The sequence below is a fragment of the Oryzias melastigma genome, linkage group LG1 (assembly GCF_002922805.2).
Source record: "Oryzias melastigma strain HK-1 linkage group LG1, ASM292280v2, whole genome shotgun sequence".
Taxonomy (NCBI): Eukaryota; Metazoa; Chordata; class Actinopteri; order Beloniformes; family Adrianichthyidae; genus Oryzias; species Oryzias melastigma.
The window spans coordinates 11,614,984-11,633,947 of NC_050512.1; the positions used below are offsets into that span (position 1 = coordinate 11,614,984).

An 18,964-nucleotide genomic window follows, 5' to 3' on the forward strand; every position below is an offset into this window, starting at 1 on the left:
GGGGTCACACATTAATATATACTATAGTAATATAGTACTACTAGTATTATGAAATATAAAATAATGTGAATATATTTTAGTCTGGTCTAGAAAAATTAAAGTAGGTCATCAAAGAACCTCTCTCCTACTTATTCTGGTTTAGGTCATGACCAAGGTAAAATGAAGTACTAAGAGATTTTATAGCACTGGAAACTCTTGCAGAATATAAGATAATATAAGATAATGTTGTCAGACACGCCCTGCATGTTCTATTTTTAAGCGTCCTGCTTCCCACAGAAACTCCACAGACCCACAATCATGATTCAGGTAAGATTTAATAGATTGACTCCTTAGGATTTTTTTTAACTTAAAACAATTCAAACTTTTGACAAAGAAGACAAAACTTCACAGTGTTTGCTTGTATTTCAGAAGTGATTTTAGATCAAATTTAGGATGTTTGTGATCTAATGAGAAATCTGCACCACAAAACAATTGTGTTGTACTGATACTGTTGCAGTAGTATTAACAATATTGTTACAGGACGTGTTCTCTCTCTGTGGCTTTTCTCTCAGTCAATGTTATATCAAATCAGGATTTTATTTTAGTAAATATTAGTAATAATGATCATCATTTCACTCAGTCATCTGACATGTGTTCATGATGGAGGATTGATAAAACACATAAGGTCTTAATTTAGAGTCATGTCATAAGTGGTTAAACATTAGTTTATTTTAGTAATAAAAGATTATCTCATTAAAAAAAATAATAAATAAATACATAAACAAAATGTAACCAACAAATCAATTACTAATGCTCAATAGAAAACAAACCAAATTTAAAATAATTAAATCAGAATAAAACATAAGTATAATATAAAAGATTAAATTAAAATAAATGAATAGTTTTTAAAAAGTGTACTCAAAAAAATTAAAAAAAAGATCAAGTCATTGTACTTCCGGGTATGAAAAGAGTTTTCAAAAACAACTAATTTTTCATTATTTGTTTTTCTGTGTGTTCCAAAGGTAATATTTGATGATATAAATGGATATAGTTTACTCAGAAAGACACTCGCATAACTGCATTTACACATAAATCTGATGTGAGACTCCAAGATTTATGTGTAAGTGATGTGTTCAAGTGCAGCTGGAGGAGCACACCAATGAGGGAGATTTAAGAATAGAGAAACTTTAGTGAGTGTTATAAAAACACATTATAGTAATTATAAGGGAACATCTGTTTAAGAAAGTAGGAACGTCAGGTTTTCACCAGATATTATTCACAGTCTCAGTTCAATGAGGCTGATGAGAAAGATTTGTGTGTGTAGTTAGCTTCAAGCTGTTGTACTTTTAAGTCGTGCATATGTACATATGTACATTTTTATTTTTTTATTTCCTAATTTTTGTACATGTGAATACACAAAGTATTGCAAAACATTTATTTTAAGAGTTACAAATCAAGAACTATGCACACACAAATTGGGTCTATTTTCCCCATAATCAGTTACTTAGTAACTTTTACAATGTGTTTTTAATTTTCTGTGATTTCTGCCTGCAGACTTTGATCTATAAAACAAGTTAAGAGGTTCTAGTAGCAAAAAACAAACACAAAGACTGTTACTGTGAATTTTCATTCAGTGAGCTTGTTTGAAACCAAAATCTACTCTAACCTTGCATTTAAACCTTTGTTAATATGTGTAACTTTGATGAACATGAGGTGTCTTTGCACTTTAAATAACAATTATCACTTTTGCAACTGCAAGAAAGACTGTGGCAGTGTTGCAACACAAAAAAAGTGTCTTGTCAGGATAGACAGTGTAAAGTTTAAACAATCTGAAACATTTCTCTGCGACAAGAAAGACAGGAGAGAGAGAGGTCAGAAATCAGATTTTACTTTCAAGGAGAACAGACAGAGAATGTTGAAACCAGTCTCCACCCCGCTCTAAAGCGTCCTCTACCGAACCCTCCTTCTATAGGTAGATCAGGGCGTTCCCTGATCACCTAAAGTCTACCTATTTATCACTGACATAAATTCCTCTATCTTCTGGTACACAAGGGTTGAGGATGACGGTTTATTCAAGTATATGCATTATATTAGCTCCTCACAGCCTTCAGCTGGGGCTAGCTCCAGGTTTCTTGATCCGACATCTTGATCTGTCAATAAAATATAGAAAGTTTGTGTATTTGCATTTGAATTTCATGTATTTTTTCTTGTTCTTTGCAGGTTGCATTATTTGTAGTTCTGCTTGGGCTCACAGCCTCAGTGCAGGCCAACTCCAAATTCTACCTGCCCATTGACTGCGAAGACATCTATTGCCATGACAACACAAGCTCCAGCGGAGTGTACACAATCTACCCCGGAGGTCCCACCAGCCCGCTGCATGTCTACTGCGACATGCGGACGGATGGAGGGCGATGGACGGTGGGTAGATTTATAATCCGAAGGGTTCAACCAAAGAATGAAAAATGGGGGGAAAAAAGCTGTTCATGGCCGGTGTGTTGATGCAGCAGGACTCCCATCAGTTTCTTGATGCTCCGCTCTAAGAAGAATTTCTTCATGACGGTTTCTTCAAACAAGCTGCAGAATGAAAATGTCCCATTTCATCTGTCAAGCGTTCAGCAGTGTTGCATAATAAACATATTAAACAGCTAGCATGTTTTTGTATACCAGTGCCTCTTACTGTAAAACAAGTAACAAGATTAGACTCAATTCATTTTTCCTTTGAGTCATTTATTGCTTTGTGATTGTATTAAATAAATCTATTTTGTTACCGGTAACTAAATGTATACATTTTTTTTTAGCATTCGAGTGATATAAACTATCTTAGCTTGTTTTTCTCTTCTTAGGTTTTTGTCCGCAGGTTTGATGGATCAGAAAACTTCTTCAGGCCCTGGAAGTCCTACAAGGCTGGGTTTGGTAATGTCGCTGGAGAATATTGGCTGGGTGAGTTTTGGGCGAAAAATATCTCAAATAATAAAAAATAAAAAAGGATGTCATTTTTTTCTTTTTTATTTAAAGAATCACTCCGATGAAAAATGTGTTTTTGACATGTCCTTGTGGCATTTCTCTGATGGTAATGGACACATATAAACAAATTAAGATTAAATTTTTTGAGTATTTCTTTATTCTAATTGTTGTGTATCTGAAGCAGACAAAATCTGTGTGTTTTCAGGGCTGGAGAATATCTTCCTGTTGACCATGAGGAAGGAAAATGAACTGCGAGTGGACATGGAGGACTGGGATGGGACCTTGGCTTCTGCTAAGTACTCCTCCTTCTCCATTGACTCAGAGCATAATGGCTATCAGCTTCACCTGGGCAGCTTCAGTGGTGGAAATGCAGGTAAAAGTCTTTATGTGCATCTGAATATAGGAAGATTAACATTAAAGCTGAAGAGAGCGTTTGCAATATAGAACTGTTTTCTAAATGACTTGAACCTTCACTGAGATTGGTGTTTAAAATTGGGTTTGTTTCAAGACCTGACTTTTATACAATGAAATACAATAAGGTGAGCTACCACTAAGAAAAAAAGTCACTTTTTCTTTGACCCAAAAAAAAAAACAAAACCTTTACATAAACCTTATACAAAAAGTTGTATTTTCATACAGTATATACAAATTTAACCCCTTCAACATGTAAAATGTTGAAGTTATTTTTTATTGTAAAACAACTTGTCATTCTGGTCAAATGAATTCATGCAAATTGTTCCAGGATGGAGAATAAACTTCCTACAATTAAAAAAAAGGAAAATATAAATCCCGCTTTTCAAACTAAATTGATAAAGTTCAAAGTCACTTCAGTCACCTTTCTTCTGCATTCTAATGCTCAGTTTGAACTGCAGCAGATCATCTTGATCATAACTACATGCCTACATATATTAAGTTGTTGCCGTGTTATCGGTTAATTAGAAAATACTTTGTTTCATTAATAAGCCAGAAGTCACTATAACCGATCTGATGATCATAGTGCTGCTTCATTGTGTTAGCAAGATAACATCGAGTCCCAAATAATAATAATAAAGAATGATCTGGAGGGCGGGATATAATTACCCGGAGGGCCAGATCCAGCCACCTAGCCTTGACTTTGACACATGTACTCTAAATTATTCCTAGATGTGAATGTTAGTGTGTGGTTGCCTGGCCCACTTTTGTCAATCTGTACAGGGTGTACACACCCAAAAGCTGGATAATACCAAGATTCTGACCAAGATCAAGCAGGTTTAGGGTTCATTAACAACATAGAGACCCCTCACATATGAAGTGTGACAGAGATACTTTTAGACACTGGCACCATGTCCAGATGGACAGTAGTGTCCTCATTTGGGATGTTTTGGGATTCTGAAGAATATGGATTTTTTTAAATACTTATTTAAGTTTGTTCAACTGTCAAATTTACCAAAGTAAATTATTTTTGACATATGAATACATTTTAAATTATAAGTTATACATTTTTTTTTCCGATTAGTCTGTTTCGTGTTTCTCATTTCAAAATGTAATTGATTTCTTAAGACTACAGAATTTTAAATAAAAACTGGACTTTTTTGAGCATGTACATATTTCATTTTTATTTAATCTCATTTTATATTGTTTTTCTCTTAGGTGACAGTTTAGGTAACCAAAACTCCATGAAGTTCACTACATATGACAAAGACCAGGACCAGTGGGAGAATAACTGTGCACGGCAATTCCTCGGTGGATTCTGGTACAATAAATGCCACGCTACCAACCCCACTGGCATGTACGCACCTAATGGTGTCTTCCCATTCAGAAATGTTCAAGTGATTTGGTCCACATGGAAGGGCTTGAACTACGGCCTGAAGTCCATTGCAATGAAGATACGATCAGTTTCTAAGTGTCCGTGCTAACATTAGTACAGTTAGCAGGAGAGATTGTTTTTCATAAGCAGAGCCACTTTTTATGGTTTATCTATTTTTTTTCCGATTAGATAGTTTGGAGGCATCTCATTGTGCATCTGTTCATTTTTAAAACCTACAGGAATTTATGGTTTTAGTTTTGGCCAGATGTGGTATTTTAAACATTGTTCGAGAGTTAATCTGATATTGTGTCAACTATATGTTAAATAAAATATCAAATCAAATGTCAAATGTAAAATTTGTTTTGTTTTGTTATTCTTAAGAGAAGGAAATAAAAAACTAGGAAGATTGTGATACAAAACTAGGAAACACATGAGTGGAAACCTGTAAATAAAAACTTTTGCTTCATTTTTTGTTCTCAGTGCATCTCACACGGGATAAAATCAGATCAAAACTTTTTGGACATGTTTGTGTGGCATTATTATTAAGAAGACTATTCTATTTAAAACTATTCAAGATGGAAGCTGTGTTTGATAGCAGGCCTACCTGACACATGGGGTCACTGTTGTGTTGAAGAACCTCATTGAGCTTGTGGCCAGTCCAAATGGAGAGATCCCTCAAACCTCTCTGATGATGTAAAGGTGATTTTGTCATCTTTTGTCTTCACACAGGTATGGTTCCAACATATAGGCTCAATTCATTCCTTTAAAGTAAAATGTGATGTTGTGATATTCAACTTTTCACCTAAATACATAATAACTCTGTCTTCTATGTTTATGGTACAGGGGGGAAAAAAGTATTTAGTCAGCCGCCATTTGTGCAAGTTCTCCTGTTTAAAAGATGAAAGAGCCCTGTAATTAGGTATACCTCAACCATGAGAGACAAAATGAGAAGCAAAATCCAGAAAGTTACATTGTCTGATTTTTAAAGAATTTGTTATGTGGAATTATGGTGAAAAATAAGCATTTGGTCACAGACCTGTAATTTCTTCTGTAAGAAGATCCTCTGTCCTCCACTTGCTACCTACATTAATGGCAACTGTTTGAACTCAATATCTATATAAAAGACACTTGTCCTTAATCTCAATAATCACACTCCAAACTCCACTATGGCCAAGACCAAAGAGCTGTCTTAAGACACCAGAAATTGTTGACCTGCACCAGATGGGAAGACTGAATCTGCAAATAGGTATGAAGAAATCAACTGTGGGAGCAATAATTAGGAAATGGAAAACACACAAGACTACTTTAATCTCCCTCAATCTGAGGCTCCCCTCAAGACCTAACCCTATGGTGTCAACATAATCATAAGAATGCTGAGCAAAAACCCCAGAACAACACAGGCGACTTTGTGAATGGCCTGCAGAGAGCTGGGACCAAAGTAACAAAGACTACCATCAGTAACACACTATACCGTCAGGAACTCAAATCCTGCAGAGCCAGATGTGTCCTCCTGCTAAAGACAGTACATGTGCAGGCCGGTCTAAAGTTCGCTAGAGAGCATTTGGAGGATCCAGAAGAGGATTGGGAAAATCTCCTATAGTCAGATGGAACCAAATAGAACTTTTTGGTAAGAATTCTACTCGTCGCGTTTGGAGGAGAAATAAGGCCGAGTTGTATCCTCAGAACACCATACCTACTGTAAAGCATGGGGGTGGAAACATCACGCTTTGGGTCTGTTTTTCAGTAAGGGGACCAGGACGACTGATCTTTGTAAAGGAAGGAATGAATGGGGTCATGTATTGTCAGATTTAGAGTGAAAACCTCCTTCCATCAGCAAGGGCATTGAAGACGACATGTGGCTGGGTTTTTGACAAAGATCCCAAACACACTACCCGGGTAGCAAAGGCTGGGCTAAAAAGCATTTCAAGTTCCTGGAGTGGTCTAGCCAGTCTCCAGATCTCAACCCCATAGAAAGTCTTTGGAGGGAATTGAAACTCTGTGATACCCAGCCACACTCTCAAAACATCACTGCTCTAGAGGAGATCTGCATGGAGGAATGAAGCAAAACACCAGCAACAGTTTGTGAAGACTAACAGAAAACATTTGAACGCTGTCATTGCCAACAAATGGTATATAAAAAAAATATTGAGTTGAACTTTTGTCATTGACCAAATACTTATTTTCTACAATAATTTGCAAGTAAATTCTTTAAAAAACTGTAATTTTCTGGATTTTTTTTCCTCATGTTGTCTCTCTATACCTATTATGGAAATGACAGACCTCTCTCATCTTTTCAAGTGGAAGAACTAGCACAGTTGGTAGCTGACTAAATTATTTTTGCCCCTACTGTAACAAGTATGGTTAATTGTCCAGATTAGTTATATAATTATTATTAAAATCAGGTGACATAAGTACACATTCTAATTGTGCTTACTGACCCTTAAATTGATTTTTCTGTGGTAAAAAATACATTCAACTTTGGTAAACTACAAAGATTAAAGGATTTTTGGAGCATTATGGATAATGTAGTGAGGCGTACTTTGCATCAACTTTTTACAGATGAGTAGAATAAAGTTTGATTTCTCTGTTTTATAGTCCAAAAATGTTCAATTAAAAATAAATTATTTCTGTTTGTCAAAGAACTACAAAAAAGGGTCAAAGATCCACTTGTGGCTCTGGATCCTCAGGTTCCAAACCCCTGACTTAGGGAACAGTGGTGGAAAATCCAGAAGCTGGATAGTTTCATATGAATACAATATAAATATGAGACACAGATCCGTTTCAGCTAGTCATCATAAGTCGTCCAGTTCTCATTGAGAAGGTTTTTATGGCATGCAGAGTGCTGCTGATTCATGCTGGTCCAGACTGAAATATCTTAGTAACAAATGCATTTGTTCTGCAGTGAGTATTTGTTTGGACGACCATGTGACCTCTACCTTTGGTGACTCCATGCTGGTATAAGTTGTCAGAGGATTATAAAACTGTGCTTTTTTTCTCCAGTTTGTCCCAACTGTGGCTTTCTGCAAAGAACATGGACCTGCTGTAGGATGTAGGTTCCAACAATTCTCCTAAGTACCACAGAGGGTTCAGACGTCTCGACTCACTAAGCTTTAGGCATGGTGTTGTAGAAGTGTTTTGTCCCGGGACAGTTAGTGTTGCAGAGAGAACAAAGGGCAACAATGCAGGGCACAACAAGATGCACAATAAATCACTCTGTCGCCCTCATGTTCAAGTTTGTTTTTTTGGCTCAAAAAAGGGTTAAACTGCAAAATCTTTGCAAGAGAAAATACATTTTTATCCTTTTAATTACATATCCACACATTACAAATCATCAAGTTGTCACACTTTATACATTGCTGTGAATGTGTAAATAAAGAGTACACTGTAAATGTCCTTTATAGCTGGTGTATTTTGCTTGTATTTACATGTGACCAAGCACAAGAACTAATTAATATTCATGTTGTTCACATTTAAAGCATGAACCCCAGAGGAGCAACTTCTTGGTTATTTCTGGTTTAATTGTCTCCCTTTTTCTTCATTTCCTTTGTCATACAAAAAACAAACAAAAAAAAAGGTCATGGTATTTGAATCTTCTGCGCAATTGTAGAAGTTATTCTCTGCAACATTTAAAAAGTATTTAATTAACTACTGTTTATCATGAAAATATTTTGTGTTATTTATATTTTTAAAAATTACAAGCACAATTTAACAAATATTCTGTTCAAGAGTTCTGTATAAAAAGCTTCCAGCAGGTAAATGCAACATCTCATTTGAAAAAAAATAAACGACTCCTGCATTAAAAGGGATCCATATGTTTATTACATATGTTGAGTACAGCAATTTAGTTAAAGCTTTTTGCAGATTGTTGTTTTAATATGCTTGAAATATAAATTATGAAATATGTATATTCTCTACATAATAACATAGAAGGCTGCTAGAAGTTAGAAGCTGGGGAAAGTATGGTGCACTGGGGCTCTGTCCTCTTTTTCATCTACTTCTCCTCTCCTCTACTTTTTATTTACTTCTAATTGTATGCCTTTGTTGGTGGTGCAGTATAATTCACATGTTTTTCCTTCTCTCCGACTCCCCTGTGGGAGACCGGGAGAGATTGCAGTTTCCGGGAGACTTGCTGGTGATCCTGACGAAGCCCCGCCCATCTGGATGAAGCCCCGACACCATCCTGCATCTCTGAGTGGGAGTGATTCCTGGTGGGTCGTCTGTCCTCCTGCTCCTGGTCGTGGACTGCAGTTCTGCTTCATCTGGACTATGGACTTAATCATCACTCGTCCCTCAGCTCTATATGAATGAACTCTACTCATATATGCAGTTTTAGCAGCTAACTTTTCTTTAACCGTTCTGGTATCGCCTGTCCGTCCTGGGATGGGATCTCTCCCTCATGTGGGAATCCCTAAGGTTTCTTCTTTTTTTCCTGACTCAGGTTTTTTTTAGGAGTTTTTCCTTACCGCGAGGGAGGGTCTAAGGACAGGGATGACCGTTCTTTATAGTCTGTTTAGTTTTTACCTATTGTGCATATTTTATGACTCCATCTGTGCATCTGTTAAAACTACAGGCATGAAGCCCAATGAGGCAAATTGAATTTGTGATATTGGGCTATATAAATAAAATTGAATTGAATTGAATTGAATTGAATTGAATTAATTTTAATAATATAATGTTTGGTTTAGAAGTGACAAAATGCCTGCAAACTAGGATCTTCTAAACTGTCTCCACTCCACGGAAAATCAAGTTTGCTGAGAATTATTAACTTTAGACAAACACTTCCTTCCAGCATCATATGTAAGTCCCGTTCAAAGTATTAAAGTTAATAAAAATAACTATTTTATTACACTATAGTGTTGTTCTATCTTATCTAAAGTTAAGTTTTAAAATATCCACACGTGTTTGTGTTGGTAAAGGTCAACCACAGTTGACAAAAAAAAATATTTAAAAACGTAGCAAAAAATAAATAAATAAATAAAAATAAGCAAATATAAGTTTGGAAGAACTTTAGAGACATGACGATTTGAAGAACATATATTTAACAGATGATGAACCTAAAATCAATTTTTTAGATTTTCATAAAATGAACAAAACTAAAACTTTGATATATGTGATCTTAAGAACAAGGACAGATTGATCCTTGACAGTCGTGTTTTGTGTTTTCATCATTTGTCGTCAGGCTTGATTTACTGTTGAAACTCGCCAAACAAACATGGGAAAAGCAAAATATTTCATTTATTGGGTCACACATTAATATATACTATAGTACTACTATAATAGTATTATGAAATATAAAATAATGTGAATATATTTTAGTCTGGTCTAGAAAAATTAAAGTAGGTCATCAAAGAACCTCTCTCCTACTTATTCTGGTTTAGGTCATGACCAAGGTAAAATGAAGTACTAAGAGATTTTATAGCACTGGAAACTCTTGCAGAATATAAGATAATATAAGATAATGTTGTCAGACACGCCCTGCATGTTCTATTTTTAAGCGTCCTGCTTCCCACAGAAACTCCACAGACCCACAATCATGATTCAGGTAAGATTTAATAGATTGACTCCTTAGGATTTTTTTTAACTTAAAACAATTCAAACTTTTGACAAAGAAGACAAAACTTCACAGTGTTTGCTTGTATTTCAGAAGTGATTTTAGATCAAATTTAGGATGTTTGTGATCTAATGAGAAATCTGCACCACAAAACAATTGTGTTGTACTGATACTGCTGCAGTAGTATTAACAATATTGTTACAGGACGTGTTCTCTCTCTGTGGCTTTTCTTTCAGTCAATGTTATATCAAATCAGGATTTTATTTTAGTAAATATTAGTAATAATGATCATCATTTCACTCAGTCAACTGACATGTGTTCATGATGGAGGATTGATAAAACACATAAGGTCTTAATTTAGAGTCATGTCAGAAGTGGTTAAACGTTAGTTTATTTTAGTAATAAAAGATCATCTCATTAAAAAAAATAATAAATAAATACATAAACAAAATGTAACCAACAAATCAATTACTAATGCTCAATAGAAAACAAATCAAATTTAAAATAATTAAATCAGAATAAAACATAGGTCTAATATAAAAGATTAAATTAAAATAAATGAATAATTTTAAAGAAGTGTACTCAAAAAATACATAAAAAAGATCAAGTCATTGTACTTCCAGGTATGAAAAAAGTTAGCAAAAACAACTAATTTTTCATTATTTGTTTTTCTGTGTGCTCCAAAGGTAATATTTGATGATATAAATTGATATAGTTTACTCAGAAAGACACTCACATAACTGCATTTACACATAAATCTGATGTGAGACTCCAAGATTCATGTGTAAGTGATGTGTTCAAGTGCAGCTGGAAGAGCACACCAATGAGGGAGATTTAAGAATAGAGAAACTTTAGTGAGTGTTGTAAAAACACATTATAGTAACTATAAGGGGATATCTGTTTAAGAAAGTAGGAACGTCAGATTTTCACCAGATATTATTCACAGTCTCAGTTCATTGAGGCTGATGAGAAAGAGTTGTGTGTGTAGTTAGCTTCAAGCTGTTGTAATTTTAAGTCGTGCACATGTACATATGTACATTTTTATTTTTTTATTTCCAAATTTTTGTACATATGAATACACAAAGTATTGCAAAACATTTATTTTAAGAGTTACAAATCAAGAACTATGCACACACAAATTGGGTCTATTTTCTCCATAATCAGTTACTTAGTAACTTTTACAGTGTGTTTTTAATTTTCTGTGATTTCTGCCTACAGACTTTGATCTATAAAACAAGTTAAGAGATTCTAGAAGCAAAAAACAAACACAGAGACTGTCACTGTGAATTTTCATTCAGTGAGCTTGTTTGAAACCAAAATCTACTCTAACCTTGCATTTAAACCTTTGTTAATATGTGTAACTTTTGATGAACATGAGGTGTCTTTGCACTTTAAATAACAATTATCACTTTTGCAACTGCAAGAAAGACTGTGGCAGTGTTGCAACACAAAAAAAGTGTCTTGTTAGGATAGACAGTGTAAAGTTTAAACAATCTGAAACATTTCTCTGCGACAAGAAAGACAGGAGAGAGAGGTCAGAAATCAGATTTTACTTTCAAGGAGAACAGACAGAGAATGTTGAAACCAGTCTCCACCCCGCTCTAAAGCGTCCTCTACCGAACCCTCCTTCTATAGGTAGATCAGAGCGTTCCCTGATCACCTAAAGTCTACCTATTTATCACTGACATAAATTCCTCTATCTTCTGGTACACAAGGGTTGAGGATGACGGTTTCCAAATTCTACCTGCCCATTGACTGCGAAGACATCTATTGCCATGACAACACAAGCTCCAGCGGAGTGTACACAATCTACCCCGGAGGTCCCACCAGCCCCCTGCATGTCTACTGCGACATGCGGACGGATGGAGGGCGATGGACGGTGGGTAGATTCATAATCCGAAAGGTTCAACCAAAGAATGAAAAATGGGAAAAAAAGCTGTTCATGGCCGGTGTGTTGATGCAGCAGGACTCACATCAGTTTCTTGATGCTCCGCTCTAAGAAGAATTTCTTCATGACGGTTTCTTCAAACAAGCTGCAGAATGAAAATGTCCCATTTCATCTGTCAAGTGTTCAACAGTGTTGCATAATAAGCATATTAAACAGCTAGCATGTTTTGTATACCAATGCCTCTTACTGTAAAACAAGTAACAAGATTAGACTAAATAGCTTGTTTTTCTCTTCTTAGGTTTTTGTCCGCAGGTTTGATGGATCAGAAAACTTCTTCAGGCCCTGGAAGTCCTACAAGGCTGGGTTTGGTAATGTAGCTGGAGAATATTGGCTGGGTGAGTTTTGGGTGAAAAATATCTCAAATAATAAAAAAGCATGTCATTTTTTCTTTTTTATTTAAAGACTCACTCTGATATAAAATGTGTTTTTGACATGTCCTTGTGGCATTTCTCTGATGGTAATGGACACATATAAACAGATTAAGATAAACATTTTTTGGTATTTCTTTATTCAAATTGTTGTGTATGAGAAGCAGACAAAATCTGTGTGTTTTCAGGGCTGGAGAATATCTTCCTGTTGACCATGAGGAAGGAAAATGAACTGCGAGTGGACATGGAGGACTGGGATGGGACCTTGGCTTCTGCTCAGTACTCCTCCTTCTCCATTGACTCAGAGCATAATGGCTATCAGCTTCACCTGGGCAGCTTCAGTGGTGGAAATGCAGGTAAAAGTCTTTATGTGCATCTGAATATAGGAAGATTAACATTAAAGCTGAAGAGAGCAGTTTGCAATACAAAACTCTTTTCTAAATGACTTGAACCTTGACTGAGATTGGTTTAAAAGTTTGTTTGTTTTATATGATGAAATACAATAACGTGGGCTACCATTTAGAAAAAAAAGTAACTTTTCCCTTTGATCTACAAAAAAAACTTAACAAAAACCTTATGCAAAAAGTTGTATTTTCATACAGTATAAACAAGTTTAACCCCTTCAAGATGTAAAATGTTGAAGCTATTTTTTATTGTAACACAACGTGTCATTGTGGTCAAATGAATTCATGCATTATGTAAGAGCTCTTTCAGCATATTCAAATGATATCAGTACTTGTTCTCATTATTTGACTTAATTCTTAAACCTTTTTGTCCATTAATTTTACTAATTTTGATGTGTATGTGTGTATATGTATATATATATATATTTTTTCTTTTGTTTTGTTTTTGTCCTTTATATTGTTTATTCTCTGTGCTGCGGCTGAATTTGTTTTGTTAAATGCATTGTGTTGAGCGATGAAAAGTTGAGAGCTGTAATGTGTGTGTGTGCGTATGCATGATTGTATGAGTATTGGATATATACTTTATTTGTATTTAAACTGTATTCTTGTTTGTTCACACTTTACTCCGTCCTCATTTAATTATCTGCTTAAGAGGAACCCCTCAAAAACGAGATGTGTCATCTCAAGGGGCTGATCCTTTCATTGTTTTTTTGAAATGTTAAATAAATAAATTGTTCCAAGATGGAGAATGAACTTCCTACAATTAAAAAAAAGGTATACATTCCGCTTTCCAAACGAAATTGATAAAGTTCAAAGTCACTTCAGTCACTTTTCTTCTGCATTCTAATGCTCAGTTTGAACTGCAGCAGATCATCTTGATAATGGCTACATGTTGCATACATTAAGTTGTTGCAGTGTTATCGGGTAATTGGAGATTTGAATTAAGAAGCAGTTGACTCGTTAACTCAAGAAGTTAACGAGTGGGTGGTGAGTATAGGTTTATTAGTTACTCTAAATTATTCCTAGGTGTGAATGTTAGTGTGTGGTTGTCTAGCCCACTTTGACAAACTGTCAATCTGTACAGGGTGTACACACCCATAACAGCTGGATAATACCAAGATTCTGATCAAGATCAAGCAGGTTTAGGGTTCATAATGGAACAACATAGAGACCCCTCACATTTGAAGTGTGACAGAGATACTTTTAGAAACTGGCACCATGTCCAGATGGACAGTAGTGTCCTCATTTGGGATGTTTTGGGATTCTGAAGAATATTGATTTTTTTAAATACTTATTTGAGTTTGTTCAGCTGTCAAGTTTACCGAAAGTAAATTATTTCCATTCCATCCATCCATCCATTTTCCTGACCGCTTTGTCCCTTTCGGGGTCGCGGGGGTGCCGGAGCCTATCCTGGTCACTGATGGGTGAAGGCGGGGTTTACACTGAACAGGTCGCCAGTCTGTCTCAGGGCCTCAATCACACACCCATCCACTCTCACATTCACACCTAGGGACAATTTAGAGTCACCAATTAACCTATGAAGCATGTTTTTGGACGGTGGGAGGAAGCCGGAGTCCCCGGTGAAAACCCACGCATGCACGGGGAGAACATGCAAACTCCACACAGAAAGGTCCCAGCCGGGAGTCGAACCGGGGCCTTCTCGCTGTGAGGCAAGAGCGCTAACCACTACGCCACCGTGCAGCCCCGTAAATGATTTCGATATATAAAATAAATTATAAGTAATACAATTTTTTTTGTTCAATTAGTTTTCTGTTTCTCATTTAAAAATTGGATTCATTTCTTAAAACTGGATAATGTTAAATAAAAGCTGGCTTTGTTTGAGCTTGTGCATATTTCATTTTAATTTAATCTAAATTTATATTGTTTTTCTCTTAGGTGACAGTTTAAGTTACCATGACTCCATGAAGTTCAGTACGTTTGACAAAGACCAGGACGAGCATGTGAGTGACTGTGCACGGCGATACCTCGGTGGATTCTGGTACAATGGATGCCACCATACCAACCCTACTGGCATATACGCACCTAATGGTGTCTTCCCAATCGACAATATTCAAGTGATTTGGTCCTCATGGAAGGGCTTGAACTACGGCCTGAAGACCATTGCTATGAAGATACGATCAGTCTCTAAGTGTCCGTGCTAACATAAGTACGGTTAGCAGGAGAGATTGTTTTTCATAAGCATGGCCCCTTTTATGGTTTATCCCATTTTTTTTTCTATTAGATAGCTTTGAGGCATCTCATTATGCGTCTGTTCATTTTTAAAACCTACAGGAATTTACGGTTATAGTTATGGCCAGATGGGGTATTTTAAACATTGTTAGAGAGTAAATCTGATATTGTGTCAACTATATGTTAAATAAAATATCAAATCAAATGTCAAATGCAAAATGTGTTTTGTTAAGTTATTCTTAAAAGAAGGAAATAAAAAACTAGGAAGATAGTGATACAAAACTAAGAAATACATGAGTGGAAACCTGTAAATAAAAACGTTTGCTTCATTTTTTTGTTCTCAGTGCATCTCACACAGGATAAAATCAGATCAAAACTTTTTGATTATGTTTGTGTGGCATTATTAGTAAGAAGAATATTCTATTTAAAACTATTCAAGATGGAAGCTGTGTTTGATAGCAGGCCTACCTGACACATGGGGTCACTGTTGTGCTGAAGAACCTCATTGAGCTTGTGGCCTCTCCAAATGGAGAGATCCCTCAAACCTCTCTGATGATGTAAAGGTGATTTTGTCTTTTGTCTTCACACAGGTATGGTTCCAACATATAGGCTCAATTCATTCCTTTAAAGTAAAATATGATCTTTTAAAAAATTTAAAATCAACAACAAGAAATTAATACGTTTTTAATGAGAAAAAAGAAGAAAAAAAATACTAAAATATTCAACTTTTCACCTAAATACATAATAATTCTGTCTTTTATGTTTATGGTACAGAGAGGGAAAAAAGTATTTAGTCAGCCGCCATTTGTGCAAGTTCTCCTGTTTAAAAGATGAAAGAGCCCTGTAATTAGGTATACCTCAACTATGAGAGAAAAAAATGAGAAGCAAAATCCAGAAAGTTACATAGACTAATTTTTAAAGAATTTGTTATGTGGAATTATGGTGAAAAATAAGCATTTGGTCACAGACCTGTAACTTCTTCTGTAAGAGAATCCTCTGTCCTCCTCTTGTTACCTGCATTAATGGCAACTGTTTGAACTCATTATCTATATAAAAGACACCTGTCCTTAATCTCAATAATCACACTCCAAACTCCACTATGGCCAAGACCAAAGAGCTGTCTAAAGACACCAGAAATTGTTGACCTGCACCAGATGGGAAGACTGAATCTGCAAATAGGTATGAAGAAATCAACTGTGGGAGCAATAATTAGGAAATGGAAGACACACAAGACTACTTTAATCTCCCTCAATCTGAGGCTCCCCTCAAGACCTAACCCTATGGTGTCAACATGATCATAAGAACGCTGAGCAAAAACCCCAGAACAACACAGGCGACTTTGTGAATGACCTGCAGAGAGCTGGGACCAAAGTAACAAAAGACTGCCATCAGTAACACACTATACGTCAGGAACTCAAATCCTGCAGAGCCAGATGTGTCCTCCTGCTAAAGACAGTACATGTGCAGGCCCGTCTAAAAATTGCTAGAGAGCATTTGGAGGATCCAGAAGAGGATTAGGAAAATCTCCTATGGTCAGATGGAACCAAAATAGAACTTTTTGGTAAGAATTCTACTCGTCTCGTTTGGAAGAGAAATAATGCAGAGTTGTATCCTCAGAACACCATACCTACTGTAAAGCATGGGGGTGGAAACATCACGCTTTGGGACTGTTTTTCAGTAAAGGGACCAGGACGACTGATCTGTGTAAAGGAAGGAATGAATGGGGCCATGTATTGTTGTTAAAACCTCCTTCCATCAGTAAGGGTATTGAAGAAGAAATGTGGCTGGGTTTTTGACAAAGATCCTAAACACTACCCGGGTAGCGAAGGCTGGGCTAAAAAGCATTTCAAGTTCCTGGAGTGGTCTAGCCAGTCTCCAGATGTCAACCCCATAGAAAGTCTTTGGAGGGAATTGAAACTCTGTGATACCCAGCGATACCCCCAAAACATCACTGCTCTAGAGGAGATCTGCATGGAGGAATGGAGCAAAACACCAGCAACAGTTTGTTAAGACTAACAGAAAATATTTGAATGCTGTCATTGCCATCAAATGGTATATAAAAAAATATTGAGTTGAACTTTTGTTATTGACCAAATATTTATTTTCCACAATAATTTGCAAATAAATTCTTCAAAAATCAGACTGTGATTTTCTGGATTTTTTCTCACATGTTGTCTCTCATAGTTGAGGTATACCTATTATATCATCTTTTCAAGTGGAAGAACTTTCACAGTTGGTAGCTGACTAAATTATTTTTTGCCCTACTGTAACAAGTATGGTAAATTGTCCCTTCTGAGTAACAACTGTGAATTCCAGAAACTCTGTCTCGTTGAACCGTGAGGTGTTTTGCTTTCTATAAAGCAAAAAAAAATGTTTGTCACTCTTAAAAATCTTTACAAACCAGTTTAGCCTAAATGCTGCAGGGTACAGGTCAGTGTGGCGTGTGAACAAAATCACTGGGATGAGCCCTATAGGGGAGTGAACTAGAAAGTTACATTTGTAGAAAGGCAATTTAAGAAATATAGTTGAACTGATCCACAGCATGAAATTACTTCATCTGGGAGGGATAATTATTTTCAAGGGTGTTCCCTGTAGCCTTCCAGCTGTATCACACAAACAGAGAAGGAAAAAAGTATTTATCGTCACAAATTCTGCAAGACGTCCCACCTAAAAACATAAGCTCTGTATTATCTATCATCAAAAAATAAATTACAAAAAAAATCAATATGGTCCTTGGACTCAGTAGACTGCTGCTGGGGGCCATAATCTATTAAATCCACATTCACCTATTCCCTAATCAGTCATCCTGTCTCCTTTACTGAAAAGCAGCACCACGGTGTAGTGTCCACCTCTATGCCTGCCTATGGTGTTCTTGGGATTAAACCAGCATTCTTCCTTCTCCAAACACAAACATTGGCGTTGGTCTCATCTGACCACATGACATTGTCCAAATCCTCCTCTGGATCATTGAAATGGTGTGTGGTAAACTTAAGATGGGTCTGGACATGTACTAGTTTAGGCAGGGGGACCTTTGAAGCACTGCGGGATTTGACTCCTAATGATGTGGTGTGTGACTGTAGTAACCTTTGTCTGTGATTCCAGGTCTCTTCAGATCATTGTACTAGCACTAGTCCATCCCTTGTAGCTGTGTTCAGGTGTAAAATCTTTTCCCTGGTTTTCATTTGACATCTCTTTGATCTTTGGTGGAGAGGTTGCAGTCTGCCTACTTAAGGGTGGTAACACGTCTTTTATACAGATAATCAGTTCAAGCAAATAACATTAATAAAGGTAACAAGGAAATGGTAAAGAGCTTCTTAAAGAAGAAGTTACAGGGGGGAAGATTATTGCTTATTTTTAGGGATTCATATTTTCTACACCATATGAATAAATTCTTTAAAAATCATACAATGCTGTTTTATTTTTTACGTACTGCCTTAAGTGTTTGGTTAACATTACCTCTCATCTTTTTAGCTTCAGAATCAGTGGCTGACAAATACTTTTCCCCCATGGTATATGCACTATCAGTTTTGTAGCAACCTTTAGTGAACTACAAATTAAAAAAAAAAAAAGTGATTCTTTAAAAAATAGTTTAATCATGTTTATATACTGGGTCGGATTTTTCTATAAATAAAAATACAGTTGGAGTGAGACTTTAAATTAAATGCTCAAGAATACTCAATGTTATAAACTTTAAGTGTAATACTTTTCGCTGACTTAGAAGTTTTGTGTTTTTACTGCAGGATAATGTTCTAAAAGTTCCTATCCCGGGGCAGC

The 18,964-nt window shown here is 36.0% G+C and overlaps 2 protein-coding genes and 1 long non-coding RNA gene across 3 annotated transcripts; 2 read left to right on the top strand and 1 right to left on the bottom strand.

The window, feature by feature from the left end:
* The first annotated feature begins 205 nt into the window (after positions 1 to 205).
* LOC112137183 (microfibril-associated glycoprotein 4) lies at positions 206 to 5,195 on the top strand. Its single transcript, XM_024259349.2, has 5 exons — positions 206 to 306; positions 2,200 to 2,397; positions 2,823 to 2,919; positions 3,149 to 3,316; positions 4,573 to 5,195. Exons 1-5 carry the CDS (start codon positions 298 to 300, stop codon positions 4,836 to 4,838), a joined length of 738 nt encoding a protein of 245 aa, XP_024115117.1. The 5' UTR covers positions 206 to 297; the 3' UTR covers positions 4,839 to 5,195.
* Positions 5,196 to 11,995: 6,800 nt separating this feature from the next.
* On the top strand, positions 11,996 to 15,409 carry LOC112137646 (microfibril-associated glycoprotein 4). Its single transcript, XM_024260067.2, has 4 exons — positions 11,996 to 12,159; positions 12,467 to 12,563; positions 12,785 to 12,952; positions 14,897 to 15,409. Exons 1-4 carry the CDS (start codon positions 12,004 to 12,006, stop codon positions 15,160 to 15,162), a joined length of 687 nt encoding a protein of 228 aa, XP_024115835.1. The 5' UTR covers positions 11,996 to 12,003; the 3' UTR covers positions 15,163 to 15,409.
* On the bottom strand, positions 12,168 to 17,001 carry LOC118598744. Its single transcript, XR_004947844.1, has 3 exons — positions 16,160 to 17,001; positions 15,659 to 15,812; positions 12,168 to 12,313 (listed from the first exon to the last, which is right to left on the bottom strand). It is a non-coding gene; the product is annotated as an uncharacterized LOC118598744 (long non-coding RNA).
* Positions 17,002 to 18,964: the final 1,963 nt, after the last annotated feature.